This window comes from Lepidothrix coronata, unplaced genomic scaffold (genome assembly GCF_001604755.1).
Source record: "Lepidothrix coronata isolate B3197 unplaced genomic scaffold, Lepidothrix_coronata-1.0 Scaffold86, whole genome shotgun sequence".
In the NCBI taxonomy this organism is placed as follows: Eukaryota; Metazoa; Chordata; class Aves; order Passeriformes; family Pipridae; genus Lepidothrix; species Lepidothrix coronata.
The window spans coordinates 770,382-780,156 of NW_016690266.1; the positions used below are offsets into that span (position 1 = coordinate 770,382).

General features: G+C 45.3%; 2 protein-coding genes across 6 annotated transcripts in view; both read left to right on the forward strand.

Moving 5' to 3' along the window:
• The window catches only part of KALRN (kalirin, RhoGEF kinase), a 515,157-nt gene extending 508,493 nt beyond the window's left edge, over positions 1-6,664 (forward strand). For 4 of the 5 annotated variants that reach the window (XM_017820852.1, XM_017820853.1, XM_017820856.1 and 1 more), the window contains 2 exons: positions 963-1,500; positions 2,491-6,664. In XM_017820852.1, the coding sequence (XP_017676341.1) occupies positions 963-1,500; positions 2,491-2,522 (570 nt within the window). In that variant the 3' untranslated portion in view covers positions 2,523-6,664. Of the gene's footprint in view, positions 1-962 lie in introns of all 5 variants that reach the window. The other variant, XM_017820865.1, reaches the window with a different exon arrangement.
• Positions 6,665-7,146: 482 nt separating this feature from the next.
• The window catches only part of UMPS (uridine monophosphate synthetase), a 6,167-nt gene continuing 3,538 nt past the window's right edge, over positions 7,147-9,775 (forward strand). Inside the window, 3 exon segments of the mRNA XM_017820949.1 lie at positions 7,147-7,293; positions 7,549-7,702; positions 9,243-9,775. Of these exon segments, the coding sequence (XP_017676438.1) occupies positions 7,150-7,293; positions 7,549-7,702; positions 9,243-9,775 (831 nt within the window). The 5' untranslated portion in view covers positions 7,147-7,149.

Consider the following 9,775-nt stretch of genomic DNA (forward strand, 5'->3'; position numbering starts at 1 on the left):
CTGTTGCTAAGTGGGAAGCAGGAAATGCACTGGCAGTGACAGCAGACATAGCCATGGACTGTGTTGTCCCAGGATCCAGCTCAAGGACGTGTTGATTTTGTTGATGCAGACTGCACAAGAGAAGAGCAAGCAGAGACTGGAACAGCAGTGTAGTGAACTTTGCTTTACATATATATATAGCCATGAGGCAGCAGTAAAATATGAATGAGGATGAGGGAGAGAAAAAGGGATCTAGAGAGTGTGCAAGAAGTAAATTCAGAAATCATCTCAGAGACAACAAAGGAAGGAAAATTCATGTTAAGTCTCCAGAGCAGAGTGTGTAGGCAGTGCTCAGCACCTCTCACTGAGAGAGAGACTAAAACAGAGAGAAAACCAACTGGGATGAAATGTAATTGCACCCTGGCCTGGAAAGCATGATTGTGTCCTGATGTGTAAAAGTGAACACTGGCAGCTCCATTCATGTCAACTGACAGCAACAGTAATGGCACACATGAGAGTCCTTCCCAGGATATGTGGTAGAGGGAGAAAAGTTGAACATTTACTCCACAAAGAACATTTCTGTTACAAGTTACACACACTTACTTAGCCAGTTGTCATGTGAACAAATGGAATTTAAACTACTTAGAGATACACAAATCTCATCAAAATTTAAAAATCTGTCAGTGCTCTTAATCTGTAGAGATTAGTTTGGGAAAATAAACTGTAAGTATTTGGGACAAAGTGCAAAATCCCAGCATGTTGCCCTAGTGCAAAAGAGGTTGTTGTCATCACAACTTCAGTGCCGATCTGAATTTAGAGCAAACAGCAGCTGAGGTGGTTCTTTATCATTCATTCCCCCGATCTCTACCTTGCATGTCTGATTAAACGTGAGTTTTGATTGGCTGTTAAACCTACATGAAACCTACACATTTTATTTGCCAAAATATAGTATAATTAAGTTTGTATTATTGTATTTTCAACAGCCAGAAAATCTGCTCATTGATTTAAGAATCCCGGTACCTCGCGTCAAGATCATTGATTTGGAAGACGCAGTTCAGATCACAGGTCACTACCATGTCCACCACCTCCTCGGAAACCCAGAGTTTGCAGCTCCTGAAGTTATCCAAGGCCTTCCTGTCTCCCTTAGCACAGATATCTGGAGCATCGGTGTCCTCACCTACGTCATGTTGAGTGGTGTCTCTCCATTCCTGGATGAAAGCAGAGAGGAGACTTGTATCAATGTGTGCAGAGTAGATTTCAGCTTCCCACATGAGTACTTCTCCGATGTGAGTCATGCTGCCAGGGATTTCATCAACGTCATCCTCCAGGAAGACTTCAGGAGAAGGCCAACGGCAGCCACTTGTTTACAGCATCCATGGCTGCAGCCACACAATGGCAGCTATTCCAAGATGCCACTGGATACCTCCCGCTTGGCCTCCTTCATCGAGCGCCGCAGGCACCAGTACGACGTGCACCCGGTCCCCAGCGTCAAGAGTTTCCTGTTAAGCAGGCTGAACCCAGGCACGTAATTCCTCTATCCCTGGGGTCCTACGCTGCTGGTCCTGAGGCAGGAGCACCAGGAGCAAGCAGGCACCAAGCAGATCTGTCTGTACATAGCCCCGTATTTGGTGTTTGCATTTCACCTGGCTTCCCCAGCTGCAGGGTACAGACCACTGCAGAAGTGGCAGTACCTGGGACCAAGGAAAAGGGGGGAACAGCAGCAGGTACCCGCTCCCTCTCTTGGGGCACATGGTATTGTCACATCCACTGCCAAAAAAGGACTGCGGGAAGCAAACACCAACTGGAAACGAGAGCCAAAATTGCAGTTGCCTTAATCTTTGTGAGGCAGCCTTATAAGAAATCCTCTTGATCTTGCTGAACTGAATTAAAAATGTACAAGAGATTAGGAGTAGGGTAGTAGAGGGGAGTGAGACCAGGCTGACCTTAGCACGTACTGCAGAACCAGACTGGTCAGTTTTTGCTGAAATCATTGCAAGCCTGCTCCAGGTTAACAGACAGACTTTTCATGCCCCATATGCCCAGGTCTGCCATGATTTCAGTGGGGACTTTGCCTGCGTAGGACATGCAAGATCAGGCTCTAGTCACTGCTGGATCAGCTCCTGTGGTGGCGCGGCTTAGGTACACTCCTGTGGCGTGGTAATGCTCAGACCAAAATCCTCCATTAATCCTTGGGCTTTCTGCTGTGTCAAGTCAACGTGCAGCACCTTTTGCAGCTATGATTAAGGCAATGAATCACTGGAGCATATAGCTGGTTCTGACTAAGCACAATGGGACTATGATGGGTTTTTTTAAAAGCATTTTATACACATTGTACAGAAATCTTTTGCAAAACCTGTGCATTGAGAAAAGGCTGAGTCCAATTTTTGCAGTATCTGTAAACTAGATGATGATGATGAAGACAATTTTTTTCTATCACAGGTTTTCAGTATACATATATTGTATCATATATATAAATATATATAAATATAAAGGTTACTGTTCCATTTCTAGTTTCAGAATTGCTCGTCCCAAAGTCCATCTGAGCCTTTCAGAGTGCAGTAGGAGTGGTGAGTTCATTCTTGTGCTTACAGCTTGAAAATCGTTTTCAATGTTTAAAGTATGTCATTTGTTTCATTTCCAAACTTGTAAATATCTCTCAGCCACCATTAGCACCTCATCACCAAAGCATTTGTGAGGATATTTTTATGTCCAAAGCCTACTTTGTAATAATAGAAAAAATATTCACAATTAAAACATTTTTCTCTTGCAAGCCAAGTTGCAACATCATCATACTGATGTTACAGTGACGGAGCCAGCCTTCAGTATAACCAACACAGGGAGTCTGCAGTGACAAATCAGCAGTTTGTAGGCTGGCCAAATCCTCCTCTCCAGCAGTGGGACTGGGAGGGGAAACACCTCCCTGGCTGGGGCTTCCCCATCCTACTGCCATACCACCATAGAAATCTACAGCCTCTTGGTTGACCATCAAAGAGATTTATTTTTTTTCCTCTGGCATGTGAGGACTTTGTCTCGGTGCTGAGTGCAGTTGCTGTGCCTGTAGTGGGATGTTACCAAAGGTTTTCCTAAGGAAAAGGGCTTGATCTGACCATGTGTGCTCAGTATAGACTCTCTTGTTAGTGCAAGAGTCAAATTTGATTTACTATCCAAGTAACTGTACTGTGAGCCTGCATGAGCAAAAGCTATCTCTGCCAGCAGGTGGTGGAGATACCCTGTGAATCCTGTTAAATTCTGAGGGCTCTGATAGCCCTTTTTTTGATCCACCCCTCAGCTCAGTTTCATGGCAGGTAGGAGACCTGGCCCTTATCTTTGTGCTTGCTCTATCAGTACGTGGGGGTGGTCACTATTTTGCTAGTGGAGAAGAAAGGCTCAGCAAAAAAACTCAGTGTTCATGCAATACAAGAACAAACCTAGAGATGGGGGAGTCACAGTAAGAAGGGTGAGCACAGTCAGAAGTGGTATACAAGGCTTTGTGGCCAAGGGAGAGAAATCTAATACAGGGAGGAGTTGTGGAAAGGCTTGAAAGAGACAGTGTTCACAGAAGGTTAAACTTTTTGGGTCATATAGAACCTATCTCAGTTTCCCTCTGTAGTGCAGCAGCTGATTTTCTAAGCAACTCAGCAGCACTTCTTAAAAAAGACCAGTCTTGTCCTGAGCAACAGTGCAAAGTATGCAATTTCTTAGCAACTGAATACAGAGAGCAGTCAAGGGGTGTCTTTAATTAGCACCTGCCTCAGGTATCTTCTCCTACAGGATTGTCTGTACTTCTTCCTATCTGTCAAAACTGGCTCTTTGTACTGTGATTGCACTGCCCTTAAAAAAATGTTTATGGAAGTGTGGTTTATAAAACCCACAGCTTTTATTAGGCCCATGGGTACAGTTTAAGCCACAGGCTTTCTGCTTGGCATTAATATGAACAAATTCTCATGTATCACATAAAACTTGGAGTTATTTAGCATTTTATTTTCCTTCCTCCTGCATTTGCATGTCAAACTGCAATAGCAGACACTTTGGATGCACAGTGGGAAAAAGCTGGATTGCTTAAGGGAATATTTAGTCCTCTCATTGCCATCAAATAATAGAAAAGAACACCCAAAAGGCTGAAAGTGGATACATTATTAGGTTCTCAGATTCAAAAATGATTCGTTGTTGAGAGCTGGAAGTGCTAAACTCTGAAGATTTTGAATGCTGTGAGGTTGCTTTCCTTTGTGGTTTTACTTTTTCCATATACACATTAGAGAACTCCTCTTCTTGGGCACCACTCTTCGTACAGCACATTCAGGAGTATTTAAACCTGTTAGAACTTCTAGATAACGTTTGTGATTATCGACCATTCTTGTATTTTGTCTCAAAGATTTCTTTTGCCTGAGTAATGTCAAGTTGACATGCAATGCTGCCACATGATAGATACAGAGGAAGTATTCTGAGCTTGCCCTTTTGAGGTCTTTCTCAGCCAATCTGTGGCCTCTCTACAGATCCTACAGGTGCTGTAACTCTGTTGTAAACTGTAACTTTGTTGTAAAGAGATCACAAAGCTCAGTAAATTGGCCTGGAGTGCACCCTCTGGGTGAGAAGCACCACAGCCAACTCCCTGTGCAGCATTCTCCGACTAGAGGATTTTTTGGTGCGTGAAATATTGCCTGTAGCAAACACAGGAAAACACAGTTTTTCCATAAAACTCCGTCAGGCCTTTACAAAGCTCCCCAGGCTGAGCTGACTCTGAGGGGAAGATTTCTGCCTGCAGCTGTACCACTCCAGGTGTTCCCAAGACAGCCAAGTGAAGGTGAGGTGGGAGCTGCACTCTTTAGCTTCTGCAGCAGCTCCAGACCAGCCAGGATGACCAACAGGAATACTGGCAATGGCGCACCATGAGCTCCGTGCGGAGTGGCACTTACCCACACAGCCACCACCTTCAGACATCTCCATAGCGCTCCTACCCTGCTCTGACACCAAAGTGTTGCTCACAGTGTTCCCTGGCGCTGGGTTGGGTGACAGGAAGGCAGCAGGTGCCAGTAAACAGAGCCCAGAGGACATGATGACATGGGGTGCTCTTTATTTAAGACAGCTGTATTTAATTAATGTGTCTGGCAATGAGATTTAAACTAACTGGCCTCTCTCCACTTCACTTGGAGCAGCCTGGCCAGGCCATTTGACTCTTAGCCATCAAACAGGAATTCTGATGGTCCATGTAACACTGTCAGCTTCCATCAGGTGTCTGAAGACCTTGCTGTCCTGTGGGAGACCACCCCTTCCCACCACGCTGCCAGGCCCCCTACACATGTTACTACAGGGATGAAACACAGCCAGCCCAGGGTTCTAGACTTTATTTTAAAGCAATATAGACTTCCAAATTTAAAAAATTTTCCCACTTACAGCAACAAATTTTGTTTATTCTTACTGCCCCTTTATTTTAAAAGACTTTTTTTTAGTAACAGTAATCTTTAAAAGCATTTTACTGGTAAACTGAGTTAATGCTGAGACAAAGTCTGTGCCCTCAACTGACCCATACAAGTGCTATGGCTTCAGTGGACTTCATTAGCATTTCTGATGATGCTATTAGGCCTTTGTTACAAAGACAGTGCCTAAAGGCTGAATGCAGAGCCACACATCTGACTATGTATAACCCTATTTTAATACCCTTGCAGTGAGGGGACTGCATCCAGTAACCTGGGATAATATAAACTTCAGAGACACATGTAAAGGCTATTCTGTATATAAAGGTCTAACAGATAATTAACATGTACAGGTGCTAACCACCTGGTTTTGTTTCAGTTCCTTTCACTGCAGAGGTGGATTCTCCACTAACACAGGGCTTGGATTAATTTTCCAGCTCATTTGTTCATGTCCCATCAGAAAATGGTGCTTTCCCAAGGAAACAAAATAAAGTCCCATTTTACTAGGCTGACTGCACACTGCCATCAAGTGATGAACTCTTGTTCTGGGATCTGTATAGTGCTGAGTGTTTCCATAGCGTCAGGATGCTGAATGTTTGCTGTAACTGTAGTCTTTATTATGGAGCTAGTGAAAAACCAACGTCTTTTCTACTCAAGCCATATTTCACCTTCATGTCCAACTTCTGATGCTGGTGCTTTTACTTCTCTTTCTACCAAACTGTTCAGCACTGCTCTGCCACTGAGGTCAATTTGCTGATTACTTTTGGAAGGCAAATGCAATAGGAAGTGCAAAAAAACCAAACAATAAAAAAAATAAATCTATCTCAGAGTTATTCACCGAGATCAGAGCAAACAGTTGGAATGTATTGATGCTTTTCAATCTTTGCAACAATCCACCGAAGGAGGAAAAAAAGAAACAGTATTGCTAACAGCTCAGCATTTTCAAGGTGCAAAGTAATTCCACAGCCTTAATTATTTCAGTGTATTGCTGGTCTGCCTTAAATGTACCTTCAGTTTTATTGCAGATTTCATTTTGTATGCACACAATGTTGGTTTGTAAAGGCAGGTTTGTAAATATTTCCTTTGTAAGTCTAATCACTCATGTGTACTGTTGTGAGGTGACTACTTGCTGTCCCATGTTGTTGTTACTATACTGCAGTATATATGATCATCTACAGATGTAGCTTCGACTTGTACATCTCCTGTCCTATAAATAGAGTATACTAATGACTCCGTTTCTGGGCTTTTTTGATTAAATAAAATTATTCGGAGAAGACCGAGTCAGTCTTATTTCACTTGTATGGCATCTTTCTGAGGCCTTGACGGCTCAGGGCTGGCTGATGCCTTTATTCAGCTCATCTTTTTCGGAGGGATCTCACAGGAAACCAGCACCGGGGACCGTCACTGCAGCCAACCCTCAGCGTGGCTCCATCCACCCAGCGGCCTTTTGGGTGTCACCCCGAGAGAAACGCGGCGAGAAACTCGGATCACATCCAACCCTCCCCGCAGCGGCGGTTTCTGCTTCCCTGGGGAATGGGGTGACGGGAGAACCTGGAATCGCTGCGCGGCGTGGGGTGGGGGGGGGCCGGGCCGGGATGGCGCGGGCGTGGGGAGGTGGGCGCGGGGAACCCGGGCTCCGTGCGGGGCTGGTCCCCACGGCGCGGACACACGCGGGGATGCCCGGCCCCGCCGGGGTCGGGGGTGTGGCCGCCCCGCGCTCCTCCCGCCGCTGCATCACTTCCCTGCGCCGGGCCGGGCGATGGCGGCCGCGGGCATCGTGGCGGCCTCGCTGAGCGGGGCGGGCGCGCTGCGCTTCGGGCACTTCGTGCTCAAGAGCGGCCGCGCCTCCCCCGTGTACATCGACCTGCGCGGCCTCGTGTCCCACCCGCGCCTCCTCCGGCAGGTGCGGGGCCGGGTGTCTGTCCCCGAGGGGCCGGGGGTGTCTGTCCCGTGCGGGGTGAAGGGTCTCCTACAGCTCAGGGGGGAGAGGGGACCCGGGAGCGCTGCTCTCCAGGGAGCCCTTCCCGGGGCCGGGCTGTCGGATCGCGGTGGGAACATGTAAAGGAGCGAGGTTTTCATTGCTTCCCGCGGTAATGCATTAGTTTAGTCACTTTCGTGCCCGTCCGATTTTAAAAAGCGTTTAGTTTTCCTTTTTCAGGTTGCGGATCTCCTCTTCCAAGCAGCCAAAGATGCGGGTCTGGTGTATGACTGCGTGTGTGGTGTTCCGTACACGGCGCTGCCGCTGGCCACAATTATCTGCTCAGAAAATCAGGTCCCGATGCTCATACGGAGGAAGGAAGCAAAAGACTACGGTAAAACCATCAAATCAAGACTTTGTGTCAACTTGCTGTCTTGTTTGGGAATTACCTTATATATTGGTGATTCTTTTGTGATGTACAGCATTTCAGTTTAAGGTTATTTAAAAAGCAGCTCCTTTTCACCCTAAAGCATACTTCCCACAGGATCCCAACCTGATCAGGCTCTCCCAGCTGTTGCCCACTAGGCTGCAGCTTGAATCCTGCTGTAGTAGGTTAGGAGAGTCTTGAAGAGTGATTTTTGTTTCTTTGGGTTTGTTTGTAAGGGGTTTCTTTTGTTTGTTTGTTTCTATTCTTTAGCAGTGTCCTTTTTTTTCTCTTAGCCCATTACTGTGGTTCTGGGTTAGTGGCCTCTTCCAGAAACGAGGATTTATAACTCACATTCTCTAACATGCTGAGCAGAACTTTTTGCGTATTGACTCCAAGAAGAACCTTTCTAGTCCCTTCTTCATTTATTTCTCAAACCCCTTTTTCTTTAATTTTCCTGTGGTCCTGTAATCAGTAGGCTAGGTTAGTAGCAGTCCCTTCTCTACCCAATGAACCATTTATCTGATTTTGATAAAGGAAGAGAAGACTGAAACATTAACCTGCCATATAACTGGATTTCTACGCGTGATAAGAGCTGTCCTGTTCCAACAGCATGTAATTAGAAAGTACGCTTGTCAAGACTAAATGCTACTCCTGTGTCAGGCAGTGGGCCAGGCATGGAAACTTTTGCTTTTCCTTCTTGTGAAGCACAAGCCAGTTGTGACAGCAGTTAACTGCCTGACACAAAGTTTCTGGTGTCATACCGATTGCAAAGCTGTACATGTGCTTGTTCTCTAGGCTGCCATGGTCTAAGCAATGCACTGCATAATGTTCTCCTGCTGCTCTGCTTCCTGGGAAAGCCAGGCATCCTTTGTTGTTTCCCTCCAGGAGGCATTTCATGGATGTGTGCCTGTTGTTAGTTAAGACAAAGGCATTTGGGGCTTTATTTCTTCTCATTGTTTAAACAGGCATATTGAGCACAGAATGCTGTCTGTGGAAAATAGGAAACATGCTAAGGAGTGCCAATAACTTGTCTGCTTTAAACATGTTTTAAATAATAAGAAAATAGTTCTGTAATTCTGAGTTTTCAATTCATGACAATAATAAACTTCTGAAGTCATTCAAACATTTGAATCTGTGCTGTTAACAGTGTGTCAGTTTTGTTACTAGAGCGTAACTTCTTGTAACATAAAGTAGTATTTTATGAGCTTGGAAAAGTAACAATCCTTATTAATTAAATTACAGATGAGCAACTGAGCTGTGGTAAGAATTGTGATAACTGGTATCACATTCTAATAAACAAATTGCCTCTCCATACTGACAGTGAATGTGAAATTCCTAATCTGTTGAAGTCCAGTTCCATTGGAATTCAGGATATGCTGTAGTGTATGCTTGTATGTGAAACAAATATGATCTTTACTTTAGCAGAGCAAGTTAAAGTTTTGATGCTTTTAAGTTTTTTTGGGTCTTTTAAACTTTCTTGATGGAATGTTTGCTTTTTATTTTTAAGGTACTAAGAAGATGGTAGAAGGCACCATTAATCCGGGAGAGACATGCCTGATCATTGAAGATGTGGTAACAAGTGGATCCAGTGTACTGGAAACTGCAGAAGTTCTTCGGAAAGAAGGATTAAGAGTCACAGATGCCATAGTGCTGTTGGACAGGGAGCAGGGTGGGAAGGCTAGGTTAGAGGAACATGGAATTCGCCTGCACTCTGTGTGTACCTTGTCCGGGGTGTTGGAGATTCTCCAGCAGCAGGGAGAAGTGGCTGCTGAGATGGTTGAAAAGGTGAAGGAATTCATTCAGGGAAATATCTTTGAGTCAGTGACTCAGAATGGTCCTGCTCCTGTGAAGAGACTCTGTAAGGAGCTGAGCTTCAGTGCTCGTGCCCAGCTGCCAGGGGTGCATCCTACTGCAGCCAGGCTTCTCATGCTCATGGAAAAGAAGCAAACCAACCTGTGCCTTTCTGCTGATGTCACTAGCTCCAAAGAGCTGCTGCAGTTAGCTGCCATCCTGGGCCCCAGCATTTGTATCCTGAAGACT